Genomic DNA, 19,337 nt, shown 5'->3' on the forward strand with positions numbered 1-19,337 from the left:
GGAAAAAAATGAAGCTTTAAGCACATAAAAGAGTACATCTGAACGCAAATGCTGCCAAACAAGAAGTCAAATGCATTACGTGAGCATATCATGCTCCTATTGGTTAGGAGGTGACACATGATGATTTGCATGAAAGACATGTTTGAATATAGCAATTCCAATAAGGGGGGGGGGGTTGGAAGGCTTGTGACATGCGTAAAGAAAAGGTTTGAACATAGAGGGTAGCACTGAAAGAGAATAGTTAATCTTGTGAGAGGAAGCAAGTACCATATCGGAAGAAAAAGTTTAACTGGAAAAAAAACTTTGATATTTATTTACGAAATCTTAAAGGTTACACAAATGAAACTTGAAAATTTTCAGATGAAAAAAAGTATTTTTAATCTTAACACGAAAATCACTTTGCACTCATGGACAAATCTTTAGTAAAAATATTTAAATAAAAAACCTGATTTTTATGTACAAAAGACTTGTAATGTTTATTGAAAGCTCGTCAAATTTTCTGATGGAACACATCATACCATATTAAATGTTATAGTATGAAAACTCTGATGGTTACTTTGGGATTGCAAGGTCGGTGTAATTCTCCCAACCCTTTAAAAAAAAAAGAATTAAAAAAGCTCTTCCATATGGGCGTGTGAATAAGACATTAGAGGTGAGTTCATTCATGGTAACTGAAGGTTTAAAAGTAAATTATATAGTGCAGGTAATTTGTGTTAACTAAATGTGCTTAGTTAGAAAAAAATAAAAGGATAATGGATGAAACAACTTACATTGTCACAGAATGGGTATCAGTTCCACTACGAAACTGTTGAAAAGAACCTAGCAACTTTGGAAGTAGCCTCAAGGAAATGACGACAGATCTAAATATAGAACAGAAGAAAATAATGCACTCAACATATAGATCTTAACATAAACTTGGATGAAAATAATGCTTTATGCATACAGATATAATCTAGGAAGAATATACAGATATGTATAAGATAAAAACTAAGAAAAACAATAACAATGAACTTAACATACAGATCTACACATACAACCCAAGACAAACAACAAGAATGAACTTTACATATAGATCTATATATAAATTTTAAAAAAAAACAAGAATGAATTTTACATACAGATCTATATATAAACTAAGAAAATAATAAAAATGCACTCAACATAAAAATATGTTCAACATGTAGATTTAAATATAAACCAAAAAGAAAATAACACATTCAACACATAGACTTATAAATAAACTAAGAAATAAAAGGAATAATGAATTTAACATACAGACCTATATATATATACGTTCATTTATTAATGAACTTTTTAGATGTAACCTATGCCTTTGTTAAGTTTGATTATAAAACAAAATTGATTACTTTTATGCTTAACTAGTAAATAAAATCACAACTATGCAGACTTGATTCAAATTGTGGGAGCTTTTTTTGAATAAGTATAAAAATAAGATAGCACAGAAAGTTATCATATTACGATATGATATCATTACAATATCATATAGAATAATTTACTCCACTTGTGAACTGCCAATTTTCTTAATGAACAACCTTAAACTTGAAAGTAAAAAAAATGCATTAAAAGGATATTACTTAAAAAATGTTGCATAAAATAATGACAAGAATAGGCTGACCATCCTCTCACACAAATTGAAGTTCCAAAATTACATATGGTTTCTCAAACGATGTAAATATCCTACAACTATTTAAATGTCGTAAACTTTATAAACCATTTGCTTAGTTTCTAGCTTCTCAACATTACCATTCAACAACACATAAGAGTTTATTTGTGATGAGCTAAATTGTCTAAATAACACCTTGAACGGTGTACTACCAAAAGTCAGTCATGTTATCTCGATAACAGCCACATATAACAATATCTTACTTGTGAAGACCTAGGTCAGTCATGTTATCTGGGCAACAGCCACAAATAATAATATCTTACTTGTGAAGAGCTAGGTTGCTCATATAATAACATTGAACAGTGTCCTACCACAGGTCAGTCATGTGATCTTGGCAAAAGCCACATACAACAATATCTTTCTTGTGAAGAGATAGGCTGTCTATACAAAAACATTGAACACTGTCCCACCATAGGTTAGTCATGTTAACTTGGCAACAGCCACATATAACAATATCTTACTTGTGATGAGCTAGGTTGTCTAGACACCCTTCAATTACTTTCATTCTGATCATCTTGTCTGTGGACCAGCACAACAAGTTACAAAAGATTCTCTCTGCCTCTGCAGCAAGTCCCTCTGCAAGCTGTGTCTATTTTGAAAGGTACAAATGTCATTAAGTTTTTAAGGAACAAAATTTCTTTTTTTTAATTATATTTGAATGCTATCAGCCTCATCTGCAAACCTGTCACAAAATATCTTAAATATAAAAATGGTAAATAATCAACATTCTTTCTAAAATCTGACAATTCTTTTCATGTAAGTTCAGAATAAAAGTATAACTGATGGCCTCCAGGGGGAGTAAAAGGTTTTTATGTATAAAATGTATCTTATTTTGTGAAATTTGATACTTAAAAATTATTTTAGTAAAAGACAGAAAATTATTAAGATACTTAGTTTTAGATAACGAACATTTCAAGTGTTGCTCTACCCGATCCGTGTGTTTTTGTTTTGTATTTGTTTAAGGGGGGGTGTATTAGACTTGACACGTAACCTCCTGCATCTCTTACAATGGTTTCAGATAACACAATACTATTTTGTTTTTCCATTGGACATCTTCAGCACAAATTATACATTGTTGCTGAAATAAGTTAAATAACCATTACCCAAAAGCTATATGAAAAGACATTAGTTTTATTATCAGTTTATCAGTATTTATAAAACTTCTAGATCTTTGATTCAAATTGACCACTATATTTGGTAAGACAGGTCGTTAAGAAAAATGTAGTCCCATAATATAAAAAAGTTAATGAATACAAAAATTAATACCAATCATACGATATTTTAAAGTAGAAAACATGTACTTAACAATTTTATCATCTTGAAGTAGATCCCACAGTAGGGTTTGTGCAGGTTTACACACAGAGTCCACATCAAACTGCTGTAAAGCCTGATCACTGTCCTTAGGAGTTCCTCGCTGATTTCCATGAATTTTGGGTCCAAGAAGCTGAGGAGTGTACATGCATGCCATGTTCATCAAGCGCATAGGATGACTGTCTAAATGTGCTTGAGCCTGAGCCGCCAACTGTGCCAATTCATCTTCGCAAGCACTCTCCTCCCCTTCAAAATCAGCCATGTTCTTTTCTGATCTGTTACTAGCATGTGAACTGTTACAGCTGCCATCATTTGGACTAAGGATATCTTCTATCAAATTACTTCTGAAAATGTAAAAGCCAGTATTACATTTTTGTGGATTAACAGAGTACTAGCAGAAAATGTTATTTTTCAAAATACCAGTAGCAACACCTATTGGAGTGTTAAAATTTGAATTAATTTTAACCTGAATAAAAGTCTCAAACAAAACTATTATGAACAGTTAACAAGGAAGTATGAAATAAGTATAAAAACTAGATGTTGAATTCTAATTCAACTTTACAGCATATTTAAAAGGGATCTTTATGTGTAGATATTATATATCACAAGAAAGTAATAACATTCTTTAAAACATAATAATGTGTAAAAACAACATGTCACACCAGAGTCAATAAAGATGGTTATGCTTAAAATTATAGTTAGGTATCTTCTGCAACTGTAAAGAAATTTGTGGTGATAGCTTAATGAAGAAATTAATAATTGATAAAATGAGTATAGCAAGAAATAAAGTACTGAACATAAACAAGACAGAAGTACAAAAAAACCTAACTTGTATGAACTGTTATTTTACATCAGTTTCCAAACTGAAGAAAATATAGACAAAAACAATTATCAAACCAGTTTCTGATGTTACTAATTAATCACATATTCCACAGGATGTACAACCTACATATTTACAAGTAATAAAAAACATTTTGTAAATGTAAAATGATGTAGGGACTGCAGTGTCAAAAAGAATGGACACTAGAATATAGAGATGATACAGCTATACATAGATCATCCCTGCAGGACTTTCAATATTGAAATTTAAGGTTAATATTAGTGTATTCTTCAAATGTGTGTAATAAAATTTAATATCATGTGTATTGATTTTATTTTACTCCTTCATTTCATACATATAATAGAGGTTTGCTCCCTAAAGACACTGGCTGTATAGTTTACAAAGCATTGAGTATTCTACATGTTACAATCTAATGTTCATTTATTATATGTTCTTGAGCTTTTTAAAGGAACACCAGTTTTCTGTAAAAAAAAGCTAACTTCAAGGGGTAATGATAACATTGTTTACACTAGAATTATGTATTTTTTAAAATTACCACTAGTTATTATGACTAATCTATGACATTGTGCACTGGCCAGAAATGCATAGAGTGGATTTAAGTTTAAACTAACATTAGTGATAAAATAGTTACAGAGTTATCTCAACTGAAACAAGAAGAAGAAGAAAGATAAACAAGTTGGTGGGTTGGTCACTTTCTGGTTTGAGCTTGTTGGGTAGAGAAACAAATGAAAGTGAGTAGCAATCATTTTTTATTAAAGTAAAACTCTCTGTCATCGTAGATTTTTTAGTGTGCGTATCTGTATTGAGTACTTTGACCATCCCTACATGTAGAGTCTACCAACTCTATAGTAAAAAAAAAAAAATTCATGTATCTATTAATGTACTGAATGACTAGGTAACAAAACCAAACATTTTTTGTGCTTTATCTACAGTTTACACTTTTGGAAATATGTTCTGCCAAATAATATCACACACACTAATTCATATAATTAATTTATCTTATGTTGAACGAACACAGAAGATTCAAGTAAAACTAGTAACAGTTACCCAGTTCCTCCAATTTCATGGTGAGGCTGCAGACTGGAAAGATATTGTCTGCAATCATATGTCTCTGTATCTAACCCCTCATTAAAACGTGGAAGACTGCCTTCTCGTTCTAACACTGCTTTTACTAGCTCGGGAAGTAATTGAGGGCCAGGTGGTCGAGGAAGCTGACCCTCCGGCAAAGCATTTATTGGGGATGAGTTGTGTTCTGGAGTTTTCGGAGGAGCTACAGGCTTCTCTTGGTTGAGGTCTGATTCATCATTCCCATCTGGACTACCATCGATTTCTCTAATGGTAAGTCGAGCACAGACGTCCTTTTCTTCTCGTCTCAACCAAGGTCCCTTTGCTAACAAGGTTCTTTTGGCAGCTAACTGTTTGGCTCTTTTCCGACGTAACATTTTTTGCCTCTGAGTGGATTTTTTCTTTGATACACTTGACTGGTTCACTTCCTGCAGTTCAGAACATTTGTTTGATAAATGAGAAGATTCAACTACATCAACGTCACTCCGTAAGGTCTCTTCACTGACACTACTCAGCTCACTCTCATCCCCACTGGAGCTTCTAGTGTCTTCCTTCATTTTCTTCTCAGCTGACCTAGTGATGTGTTCTCTTTTTTTTTTCGTCTTCGAAAGAAGAATTTGTTTAAAGCCCTCCTGGCCACTAGGACTGCTTGGTTGGCTGTCAGCTGTATGGTCACTTCCATCAGCACTACTATGCTGCCTGTCACTGACTTGGGAACTGTCTGCCTGCTGAAAATCATCATAGGACTATTATCTTAAGTACACTTCAGGTTATTTAAACACATACACATAAACCAGACAGAAAGAACTACATGCAAACTATACATGTATAATAAACAAAAATAATAATTGGTTACCTCTGTGGTAGGAGCACATCTCATTTCAGCCTGATCTTCTTCACTGTTACTTCCATCAGCACTTAAGCTTCTTTCACTGCTACTTAATTCTCGTTTTCTACCAAAGCCTAAAATTAGAAAACTTATTCACCATGTGTCATCTATACTATGATTTAAAGTTCATCTACATACTCAATAACGATTTCCTGCATATGATACACAACAAAACTGCAATAATATTTGATTCATTTTGCTACATTATACATAAACTAAAACCTGTGTAACTGCAAAAAAGTAAGTATTTTTGCTCATTTCTTTCTTTTAATAAAATAAAAATTTAATAAATGCTTATAATTGTTGAACAAATAAATAACTTCATTATGTCAAAAAAATATAAATGATTTTTAATCAAGTAGAAAAATTACAGTTTACTAAATTTCAATGACAAAATAACATGATAATTATCATTTTACAATTACCTAAATAAGTTTAAATGTTTTTTAACACTAAAGGAAATCAAGCACACACAAAAGTTACTTTCTATTTCATACATATGCAATAATTTACCTGTTTATGATAAACAACTGTTAAATTTTCGGAATACATCTAATAATTGCTAAATATATTATTGCTTTTTACTTCTTAGTAAATGTATATAACTTTTTTTATTCTAAAATACTAAAAAATAACACCTTAAGCAATATAAAAGATAAGTTACCTATGCATTAGTTATATAATTTACTCACAATCATTAAATAATTTTAATGTACATATTGCAGTTGTGGGATATAGGGGATATATATATATATTTTTTTTCTTAGTGCTTACATCACTGAATAAAGAAAAACTTTCCACGTTTTTTAAATATTCAAACATTTTTTCATTATTCCTTTCTTACTTGAGCTAAACCACGAAGCAGTAATGAGTGGACAAGTTCATACCTGTTACCAAAATTTCATGGTAAATGCTTTATTTCAGATTTAGAAATACTACTTGATCATCACAAAACCTGAAAACCATTACTGATAACAGACGTATACAGAACCTTTTTTATATGGCTAAATGAAAGGGGAAATTCAATTTCTCTTAAAATAGTTTCCTCTTTCCCACAAGGCTTTGATGCTGTTTTTACAATTTCATATTTTAATACAGCTAGAATGAGCTAAAACTCATCTAAAAATATGACTTTTGTAACTTGGTTATAAAGTTTATAGGTAAAAATAACAAAAATATTCATAGTCAACACATTAAGTTTATCTTTCAGAGATATTAAGAAAATCCACAGTTCATCTACTTCTAAGTTTCTATATTTCAAATACACATGCCTTTAGAAGTTTGTATCCTGAAAAAGAGTTAACCAAAAGTTATCAATATGGCTGAGAGCAGAACAGGAGAAAAATATACATATATAATAAACAATTAAAGCCAAGCTACACCAAATTGAAAAGGATGACTATTTTGTCATACCTTAAGACTTCACAAAACTACCATTCAATTTCTTTATTATTATTATTCTTACATTAAACAGGTTTGGTGTTCCAAACTTTTCCACAACACTTTTAGTGTATGGCTGAAAGATTTAAAAATGAATTGTAAAGCTATTTAAAATCTGTTCCATACCAAAAAAAGTTTAAAACTTTGAAGCAAATGTTGTCTCACCTTTCTGTAGCTCACCCAAGTGAAGTGCTCCTTTCATAAGCATGGCAAAAGGACTGTTTGTGTGTTGTGTATCAATATGAGAATCAGTTCCTTGGAAACTTCCACTACTAGACCAAATACATTTCAGTAAAGCAGAGGCCAGGAGAAGTGTCTAGAAAACAAAGTTAATTCAATACATATAGAATCACAAATAATTCCAGTTAAAAATTTTGTTATGAAAAGGCCTGATTCCAAGTAAATTTCATTTTATTAAATAATGATAATGTTTTTTTAGGAAATCATGATAAATGCAAATAATGATGAACATGAGTTTGTTTGTTTGTTATGGATTTTGTGCAAAGCTACACAAGGGCTTCCTGCACTAGTCATCCCTAATTTAGCAGTGTAAGACTAGAGGGAAGGCAGCTAGTCATCACCACCTACCGCCAACTCTTGGGCTACTCTTTTACCAACAAATAGTGGGATTGACTTTCACATTATAACACCCCCAGAGCTGAAAGGGCTTGCATGTTTGGTGTGACAGGGATTCAAACCCGCGACCTGCAGATTGCGAGTTGAGTGCCCTAACCACCTGGCCATGCCGGGCCTGATGAACATGAGAAGATTATAATCTACTTCTAAAACATTACAATAATGTAGTTACATACTTGCTCATTATGCTCCCTGGGTTCAAGGTTACAAATCAGTTTGTATAAATGTAAAACTGGTGACACCTCTAAGTTCTTAATGAGTGGTGGCAATAACTCCAAAACCTGACGACTACAGTGTTTCAACTGAGCAGCAGACCATATCACATCAATCTCTTCATTTGTAATTCTTCCCTCCATAGCTAAGAAGTTAAGTACTATATGGCTCTGTTTGATAATCTACAGTAACAAAAGCAAAATAATTGTTAATTTTAAATAATAACAGTTCCACATCTTACCAATATGAAAAATAGAATTAGGTTTCTTGTAAGACACAGAGAAAAAATTATATGTGTATATGAAACAAATAACCTTTTTATTCATGAAATGAATATTTACATAAACTTTAAAAAGAATCAATTTCTTTTTACTATTAATAACTAAGAAATTTGGAAAATAATTTTTTCCTGTTTGTATCACAGACTATGTTGATCAATCAATCAAAATATAACTAAATAAGGATCAGGCAGTAGACAGCTTTACACAGCACATATGCACCACATGGAACACCAGTAGGAAACTAAAGATACAATGTTTTACCATTATTTTTAGTAAACAAAGTTTAGAAAGTAAAATTCTGCCACAAACTAATTTAACTCCTTCAAATAATTACTTCCTAAAAAGAGAGGTTAAGATATGTACATGTAAAACAAATAACCCCCCAAAAAAGGTGTTATGTTTTCCAATAGTTAGTACCTTCATTTTGGGAAGGTTATTTATCTAGATAAGCAAATTGCATAGGGCATCTGGATGTACTGTGTTACAATTTTTTGTGGCTCCAAACTTAGCTTGGCTATGGAACATACAATAACTTTATGAATATGTCATACTATACATCTATATAACTGAGAGAGAAAGTTGCAAAACCGTGAAAAAGCACTCTGAAAATATTAAAATTTTGTCAAATGTCCAAAATTTTCACGACCTCTGCAAGCATGCACCTGAAAGCTATCATGAAGTGAAGGAGTAAATAGCCGATATTATTCCCTTAACTTTGTTTATTAAAGAACACCAATAATTTTACATGTTTAAGAACAATTCACATACTTACATTCATCACACTCTCATCATTTAAGTCATCTGGCAACAGTATTACAAATATTTAGGAAACCAAGTGAAACACACTTAGAGTAACATATAATAGTCTACAAAATAGCAATTTTATGTAAAATAAATTGTGGTAAAAAAAAGTGAATTTGTTTTCCAATTAAGTTAAATAAAAAATTCTACGGTGATCTTAAAAACCTAATTTTTAATGACTTAAATACCTCTACATGAAGATTAGGTCCAAAAATGTGTGGTATGACTTTGTTGTCAATGAGCCAGTTTGATAGAGCATTGCCCACACTTTCAGCATCCACTAGACTTTCATTATGGCACAGATCATTGTACATGTTGATATGACTCTGCAAGAAAAATTGTCAAAAAATACTTATAAACTTATTTCTGAAAAATAAAACATTAATTTTGAGTATGTAAGTATGGTATCTTAGATAAATAAATTTGACTAAACACATTAAACAAAAAAATCTACTTTGTGAAAGAACAAAGCAAGTACAGGAATGGAAGGATGCACAAAAGAAATGAGCTTAGAATCAAGTTTAACATGCATCCTACAACTTAGCTAAATAGGCTAGTATAGCATTTTTTTTATACCAGGAACCAGCTCAATGCTTACCTAAACTGTCACAGACAACTAAAATGCAAGTACAATAAAAAACCATTATGATTTGCACATGAATATTGTGTCAATTTTGTTGTGTGAAATCTCACGGAGGATACATATGTTATGCTGGGCCGTTGCTGGTTCACAAATGGGTGGTTTAGAAACACTAATCAAGTGAAATACAAATATATGAAATAATTCATTTTTTCTTGCTAAATTCATACATAAATATATATTGTACAAGAAACTATTAAACTTGATTATTTTATTTTTCTCATCAACTAAGCTTCTAGAATGAGGTTTTAGTAATTAAAACAGATTTTAAAATATGAAATTTACTTAAGATGTTCACAGAAATACCAATAAAAACTTAAATCATTCTTATTTATATGTACAATTAGATAGAACATGTGTGGTATTATCAGGTAAACTGATTTCTGCACAAGTATTTGATAGGTCCACACAATAACAGAAAGATTGTGCAGGAATTTGCAAAGTAATCTGAACTTGACTAATAACTGAGTTTTAAGCTATGTGAGAAATAACTAGACTAAACATGCATGAAAACATTATTTGTTATACACAAAAAAACAGTGCAAATATTACTGTACCCACAGGGAAGATTGCCTACTACGGGATCAATGAATGGATCAACTCGTCACACTGAAAACCAAGTAGAACTGACTGAACAAACACTCCTTACAGAAACAGGAAACCTCGATTCTAGCAAGGTTAAACATGCATTATCACATGACTAGTTGTTCTTGTACAATATACAAAGTCTGTAACCTATAGATACTGTCTATTCAGCTAGCAAGGGATTTTAAAGCTACTAACTTTTTTATTATGACTGATTTGAGTTTTTCTAGTTTTTGTTTATTCTACATTCTTATTTTCCTGTAATTCTAATTTTCATGTACTGATAGCTTTGTGATAACATGTCATTATTGTGTATACATAGATCTTGTGCTCCTTGTTTTTTATTTATTTTTTAATCCAAGGTAGCACGTGTGTGAAATGTAGCTAAGCATTTCCTGTGTTTTCCACCATTTTATTAATATAGGAATTTTCCAAGTTTTTTTGTTTAGTCTGTTTCTATGCTGTTTTAGCATAAACACATGGTCCAAAAAACCACTGAAATTGTTTTATTCTAGTTGCTTTTGTGGGTTTGTTGTTCTCTTAACAGATAGTATCTACTTTGAAGGCTGCAACTTCACCCTTTGTGTTGGAATAAGTAATTAGCAGCAGTGCAGTACAATGAAAAGAACATTTCTGTACATATCATAATGAAAAGTAATAAGATAGTTTCTCTCAAGACCAATGTAAAATACATCCTTTATTTTGTGTTACTACTTTTCCATGTACTGTTGTTCTTCTATGTCACTTAAATAATTCCAATACCACAATTATGATAAAGGAAAATGTGTAACAAGCTGCTACCTAAATGTTTATAGCATGCTTCCTTTTTCATAATATAAAAATTTTGAACACTTTTAACATGATTAATAGTTCTGTGAAATAATACTTTCTAAGCCTACTTACCAAAATAGCTGATATTTTGTAAAGCAAAGTTTGAATGATTCTTTAGCCTATCATCTGTGCATATGCTGATGAGACAAATATATAAACTGATCTGATTAACTATAGAAATTTTCAAAACAACATAACATACTGTGAAGTTTGACTTTTTTCTGAAGAACTGACTATCAAGGTTAGGCAGGAGATAAACTTCCAACTCTGCTAATTGTGCAGATGATTGAGTCAATTAAGCTACTGCTTAGTTTGATGGCTGAAGTATATGTCTGATTAGCAGAATTATGGGTTTGAATCCTGCTCTGTCTTAATTATTTATTTCTTCATAGGTATTCAAATACTGCTGTATATAATACCCTCAAAGTGACAATATCAACAGCAAATAAAATGACAACAAGTATTGCAGGCCATGTTTTGGGTGCTCTTTCAAGATGTTAAACTGAATAGATGTTAAACATAGACATTTTCTATGTTTAACTTAATAAATAGTTGCTTTATGCAAAAAACAAGCAAAAATCATAAACTTTTCCACATGTCACTAAAAATCCATATTTCTTTCTTATTTACATTTTTTATTGAGTGGCCAATCAACTAAATAGTGCTGAAGTGTTTAATTTCCAGGAACATGCTTTGCTTGGCAGTGTAAACTAGTATAATAATGAGAAGTGCTAAACACCTTTGATTTCTGAATAAGTATACTCACATTTATTTGAGCAATCCCAGCCAGTCTCATAGTCAAAGTACTACTTGTAAAGTACTTGAAGGCTAAATCCAACCCTTCCTTGTCAAATGAAGCTGGAGCATCTAAAGGGTCTTTCACTGCTGTCCACATAAACTCAAACATGTTCCTGTTTCCAGCAACTCTCAAGTCTTTGTCGGACACCTTACACAAGTACCTACAATAAAAAGTGATGCAGGGTTCTTTCACTCTTACAATTATCTACAACAAGCAGGGTTCTAAAATGGTATGTAAAAGAATAAAATAATAGATTTCTGAAAGATGACAATAACAAAAAGTACACAGATGTTTTCAAAACACAGAAAAAAACAATCCAAAACAAGCACTCATGGTAAAAAAATGTTTATATTATCCATACAGGAAGTATAGGTATTATGAAACATGATATTCTCAAAAAGAGTGCATAAAGACAAGAATAAAAAAACTGTCTTTACCCTCTTCACACAGGTCACAGGCCATGTCATCGTGTTTGGTGATTTGCATTCAAAATTTTATTGAACTACTATTTTATGAATTTATATCAATAAGTTTGGTATCAAACTATAGATTATAATTCACATTTTAGTATTATACATTATTTAATTTTATAATTTAAATATAAATATTTAAAAAAACACCCAAACATCGATTTTTATGTGTCACATGGAATGTTGAATGCATCACTGGTTCAAATTAGATGTTTGTGATGTCAAAATACAAAGTCTATAGTTTCATATGAATTAGGAACTCAAATTACAAATATTGACAAGCTCGAATAATAAATAAGAACCCCCCTATCTTTTCTATTTTCTGAGATATTGCTCATGTACTGAATCAAACACAGTGGCCCTGCTCACCTCTTTCCATTTTTGGAAACACTCCCTTATATACACTTACTTCTGTCTATGACATGTGAATAACCAATCTAAAGCTCAGAATGTCCCCTAGTGGCTTTCTCAGCCATTTTACAAGTATTATGACATCATCTTGTTCTTTCAATACAAAACTTCAAGCTGGTAAGTTGAGTCCTTAGTCTGCTCTAAATTACATGTTTTTTTAGACCCAAATACAGCTGTTACTAAGCTTCATAAATTATAATGGAATTGTATGGTATCAATATAGTAATTTATGATTTTTTGGTTATTCAACAGTATATCTAAAACCTAAAAAAAAGTATTTCATTTCACATCCTCCACATGTGAAATTTTATAAGGCTAGCAACCTATGACAAGGACAAGCAGCAAACGAGTACAAAGGTCGTAACTAGATAAGATAATTGTTTGCTTTCCTTCTTTATTTACTGTATTGTTTTAAATAAAAATAAGATTATGAACTTATTTGTAAATAGTAATAATGTATATACATATATAACGTATTATAACTGAAATGTGACTGTATTTACAAAATACTAGTCCACCAAAACACAGCCAAGACAGGTAACTTTGTAAAACCCAGTTTTATATTCTTGGATCTGGTAACACGAGTGCATGTGCACCGCATCACTGCATCTTCTGTATTGTTAGCTAAACATGGCTGAGATATTAATATATAAAAATGTATAATGTTATGTGATTTAAGCTATTTAGACTAAACATGTGTGTTTTTGTGTTACAATTTGTAGTCATTCTAGAACAACAAAAGCATAATTTATATTTATTTCCTTAATTTTTTATGGTGGTTACGAGGTTAGTCAAATCAACCCAACCTGTACAGAGATAGAGTAGTGAAAATAACAGATAAAATATAACGTTTTTTCTAAAAAAACATTTTATAATTATCTGGAGGTTATAAAGTTTTTGTATGTGAAATTTGAAAATGTTCTGATGTATATAATTGACTATCCAACATGCAAAGTAATTTTCATTTTAAGATTAAAAACACTTGAAAAGTTGTAGCATGAAAACTCTAACAAGCACAAAATGGTTACGAGGATGGTCCCAGGAACCGAGCCCATGCTAAAAGAGTTGGATATAAAACAAAGAAAGCTACATCCAAAAGCTGTTAAAATGGTAAGATGGACATAAGATAACGTTTTTGTCCACTTGTGTTTTTTACTGGTTAATCACTCGTATTCTAAGGGAGGTAATGTTGTTTTAAAATATGTTGTTTTGTGTAAAATTGTATTACAGAACATTACAGTCTTGTTGTATTTTGAGGAAATTAAACACACACACATTCAAAAACTTATGTCGAACTAAACCAGAAAACATAAATGAACCATTTATCATACTCAAGGATTTCCAGCATATAAATGTACAGCTGCCAGCATCTCCAGGTAGCAAACTGAAAAAATTATTTCTATCAGTTAAGCTGTTACCTTCCATTTTTGGGCTGAGCATGGCATAGTGGTTAGCATGAACACTGTGAATCTGAAGGTTCATGGTATTTGGACTCTTACCCCAAAAATGTGCTTTGCACTTTGGGGATATGTGTGGACTATAAAAGTGACAGTGAAGTCCCACTACTCAGTCAGAGTAATCCATGTTTTGAAAGTGAGTGCTGTTCACTAGCTGCCATCCCTCTAGTTTATCAGTTAAAAATTAGGGATATTATACACATATATACCCTTCTGAAACAAATTGAAACCTTCTTCTTTTGTGACAAAATGAAAATTAGAAAAAATAAAATGTTCACAGAACCACATACAAAATAATGTATAGAAAAATTTCACTAATTATGTAATTCTTGTATTTATTGTTCCCAGGTAATATAATGGGTAATTTCAAATAATTATTTTCCATTACTCCAAGATGGAGTGATGGGTTAATGTTTAAATAATTAATGTTCCTATTGTCCCAGATTGTAATGATGGGTGGCTAATCACTTCTCATAAGTTGCTTTAAAATCTATATGACAATTCACAGAAAATTAAAAACTTGTAATGCTGTTCCTAGTGCAAACAACGTATATAAAACTATTAAATATTGACAAGAATTCCTATTTAAGGCACCTTGAGTCACGTGTTATCACAGTGTATCACACCATGGCTTCAGGTTTTGTATTTATACTCCAAACTTTAGCAAGTTTTGATGAAACATGCACACAATAATTTTTAGTGCTGAGAAAAAAAATTGCTTTCAAATGTTTCAATATGCAATTTTCAAGTTAATTTATATAATCCCATTAAGGTATAATGTCCCACTTTATTTATGGTATTACTTAATAATTGCTAAGATACCAACTAGAAACTTTAAAGATAAACTTCTCACAATAAAGAAAGACTTCTTCAGAATCTTTAAAACAGGAAAACTTGAAAAAGGAACATATGTTTGCTTCTCACTGAAAACGTAACAGATTTTTTATCTAGAGAAGTCTGTTCTTCAGAGAGATATCTGTCTGTCCAAGTGGAAAATGAAACAGCAAGCCAATGTGGCATATAAAGTTCTTATTTTTCTGCATTCTGCTGTATATATAACTAGATACATGAAAATCTATTTTAAAACAAAACAGTACAGAGTTACTTAGGTTATTACAAAAGATTAATAAAAGGTGACAACATATAATACAAGAATAATTTCTAATTTCATATGATACATAAACTACACAATTAAACCTTACCTAATTACACAAGTTCGAAGTGGAACCAAAAGTTTCACGATAGAGCCTATGTTCATCCATAGTTTCAGCTGGAATAGTATTTAATATTTATAATTAAACACATAGAAAAGATCTGATACTTTCTGATGTAATATATTTACACAAATATCAGTCTAATCTTAGTCATCTAACAAATGAAGATAGAAAATAAGGGAACACTTCAAACCTAACTGTTTACATATTTTAAGTATTGATTTTACCTGAGAAGCTTCTTGTTATTCAAAAAACTATTAAACTAATATGTTTGTAAAGGGTTTTCAGGTTACCCATCATACCTTATAATTATTCATTACTGCTGCACATATTTTATTTTACCCTTTACTGATTAACAATGTTTTAATGGTCTGTAAGCATTTACTCGTGTAACCTTATAATGCTGCTGTAACAAAGGATCATTCCAGGTAACCAAAGCAATTAGCTTGCTGTGAATACAGCTCTTCTAACTTAAGCTTGTCTACTGTCTATCAGTTTTACATTTGGTGTAAACCTACTTCAACTGTTGAATAGTCTAAAGATTATGTTGGTAACAACTGTATATAAGTAATAACATTTTCTTTTCAGTTACTGTAATTTTTGTTTTAAATCTATTTTTTTAATATCTTCCATATAATTTATGTTTTTGTTTTGTTTTTCCACTGAATAAGTGCTTTGACCTTACTTCATCATTCTCTACAGTTGGCTACTTAACCTCAACATAAATTGTTTGTCAGGAAAAATGATGCCATAAGCTTAATACACTTCCCAATTAATGCTCAGATTTCATTGAAGGAAAAATTTTACAAAAGGTTTTAAGTTAAAAGAGTTGGAGCTTTTGTAAGTGAAGAAACTTTTACAGCTAACAGACTGGTAGAATTGCTTGGTAAACCTAAACCTATTCATAGTTCTGAAGTCCATTAGTTAGGTTTGACATTTATATCTCAGCTATCTAGCTGTTTTTTATTGACTTTTTCAGTTTGTTTAACTTATGTTGTTGTTTAATTAATCTGCTGCTAGGTATTTTTCACCTGTCTCTAAGCATTAAACAACTGTTTGATCAAACAACCTAGGGTGGAGTTCCCTTGTTACATTAGCAATTTCATAAAGACTTTTAAAAAGCAAACTGGAAATGGCTATTAATGCAATATGTACTATATTTAAATAACATAATGTCTTTTCATTTAAATCATAAAAATGAAACAAATTATGATATTGAAATACTAGAACAATCCTTCTCTTACCTGCAAAGTGTAAAAACAATATTTAGAATTATAAAAGTAAAAAATGTATTTGTCTACAAACTACTCTGTGGTATTTGAACCAAACTTGGCAGGACGATACGATAGGAGCATATTATAGGGTGGTTATTACCTGGTCCCATCCACCTTGGGCCATGCCCACAGCAAAAATATGCTTGTTTAGCTAATAATTGGACCAATTTTTATTCCTAAAATTTTTAAGTTTTTTCTTGAAATGTTTTTTTATAGTCTTTCTTAAAAAATTTTGAGTTCTGTCATTAAAAATTTCAAACATTCACATTCTTGCCAGGAAAAATGACAACCAAAGCACAAAGAATACATCTGAAAACCCCTTACTTTTGACATGGTCAATTCTGTATTGGGTGTTCAAGAGTAGGATCACCAAGAAATATTTATTTTGACCTAGGAAGGAGGAAGAACTTCTAGAGTGGTTTATCAAGAATCAACCATGTGTTTAAACAAACACTGAGACTGTAGAGAGGGATTAGTAAAAGCAGTAAAGTAACTGTAACACCATTTCCATAATGTGGAATAAAGTAGGTGTGAAATAAAATAGTTGCAAAGTAAATTATGTGTGAAATACATTACGCACATAAATAAAAATTCTTGATTCAATTTATTACTTCAAGCTCTACATTCAATCCTTATTCCCCTGGATGTATGACTCAGCTTATACTATAAATATTCTAGACAGTACACAAGGCTTCATTTAATGTGAAAATCTTTAATGTATACAAATACATATATAATGATAGGAAAAACTCATTTGTTTCATGAAGGTTTGAAAAGTAGGGGGTACTTCACTAAGAAAGCACCCTCTCCCCAAATATTACATTTAATATACTACTTACATTAGATGTACATCCAATCATAGCATGTGCTAAAACCATTGGTAGTACATCTGGACCCATAGTCAAAAAGCAATTTGTCAACTGGTTCAATCCACCCTTCTCACAGAAGAAACACACATTTTTCAGGAGGTAAATGGGAATATCTAAGTCCTAGTTTTATGGAAAGAGAAAGAAATAAAAGCAAGGTGCAAGCAATGAAAAATATTGTATAAACTATGTAAAAGCTAAAAGCATGACACACACACACACAATATATTGCATAGATTTTCTTTTACACTACCTCATCAAGTACGTGTGTGTGTGTGTGTGTGATGGTGAACATTTTCTATTCTTAAATACATGTATATACACATCAGACAGGAATTTTTATTGCAATATTGCAAATTTATTAATTTTTTAACCAAAGTCAAAAATCACGTCAAGACAAAATGAGAAGTCACATCAAGAACTAACAATGAACTTAGAAGTAAAAGGTATCACAAATTTATATCTTCGATGAACAAAAATGGAAAAAGGAATTGCTACAATTAAACAACTGTTTCAGTCTTGTGCAAAAACTCTAATGCATATTATGATGATGATCAAATGACGGTATAACACGGATTCAAATCAGGTAGCCTAGTATCTGAATTACTGTACGATTTTCCTTCTTTAAGTTTGCTCTCATTCTGTCAACAAACACGAAACTCAAAATTCAGAATGTCCTTTATGCACTGCAGAACATGCTTCATTTACCCATCATTCTTTACTCTCCTACCTACCTTCCATGTGATTTATGTGCATGAGTCACGAAATCTTACATAAGCTCTGCTTTATTGCCATAATTCAAACTTTCTTGTTAAATAGTTGTGCTGTTCATATCATGTACAATTTTTCAATGTGAAGAAATCTAAAATTCATGTTATTTTTAAAGCTAATACTACAGTTACTACTTCACTCAATTCTTCTTCTAATACTTCTGCCAATGACAGAAATCTTTTTACTTCGTTTGAAGACTCATTTCAGAATTTTTCCTCTGGCATGCAGGAGGTTCCTAAAACTGTATGGTTGGCTTTTATCGACCAACTTATTCGAGCCATTTATGCTGAGGCTTCTGTGGGTGTACCTATAGAATTTCAGGATTTCATGAACACCAATTAGATGCCATCATCGTCTTTCTTTCCCTCTTCAAGATATAGTATTGACATAGTAATTTATGATTTTTGGTTATTTCAAAATGACCATATATATATATATAAAACCTAAAAAAATTATTTTGTGACACATCCTCCATGTATGAAATTTGATAAGGCTTAGCAACTTACAGCAAGCAGCAAACAAGTACAAAGTTTGTAACTGGAAGAGATAATTTTGCTTTACTTCTTTATTTACTGTTCTATATTTTAAAAAAAATATATTTAAGAACTTATTTGTAAATAGTAATAATGTATATACATATATAATGTATTATAACTGAAATGTGACTGTATTTACAAAATTCTAATCCACCAAAACACAGCCAAGACAGGTCACTTTGTAAAGGCCAGTTTTATATTCTTGGATCTGGTAACATGAGTGCATGTGCACCACATCACTGCAACTTCTGTATTGTTAGCTGAACATGGCTGAGATATTAATATATAAAAATGTATAATGTTATGTGACTTAAGCTATTTA

General features: G+C 31.1%; 1 protein-coding gene across 1 annotated transcript in view; it reads right to left on the bottom strand.

The window, feature by feature from the left end:
• The window catches only part of LOC106457477 (ubiquitin carboxyl-terminal hydrolase 34-like), a 141,830-nt gene that overhangs the window by 106,664 nt on the left and 15,829 nt on the right, over positions 1 to 19,337 (bottom strand). Inside the window, 11 exon segments of the mRNA XM_022383442.1 lie at positions 771 to 860; positions 2,146 to 2,273; positions 2,991 to 3,339; positions 4,884 to 5,629; positions 5,758 to 5,864; positions 7,396 to 7,546; positions 8,043 to 8,261; positions 9,350 to 9,487; positions 11,984 to 12,176; positions 15,557 to 15,624; positions 17,682 to 17,831. Of these exon segments, the coding sequence (XP_022239150.1) occupies positions 771 to 860; positions 2,146 to 2,273; positions 2,991 to 3,339; positions 4,884 to 5,629; positions 5,758 to 5,864; positions 7,396 to 7,546; positions 8,043 to 8,261; positions 9,350 to 9,487; positions 11,984 to 12,176; positions 15,557 to 15,624; positions 17,682 to 17,831 (2,339 nt within the window).

This window comes from Limulus polyphemus, unplaced genomic scaffold (genome assembly GCF_000517525.1).
Source record: "Limulus polyphemus unplaced genomic scaffold, Limulus_polyphemus-2.1.2 Scaffold336, whole genome shotgun sequence".
NCBI lineage: Eukaryota > Metazoa > Arthropoda > Merostomata > Xiphosura > Limulidae > Limulus > Limulus polyphemus.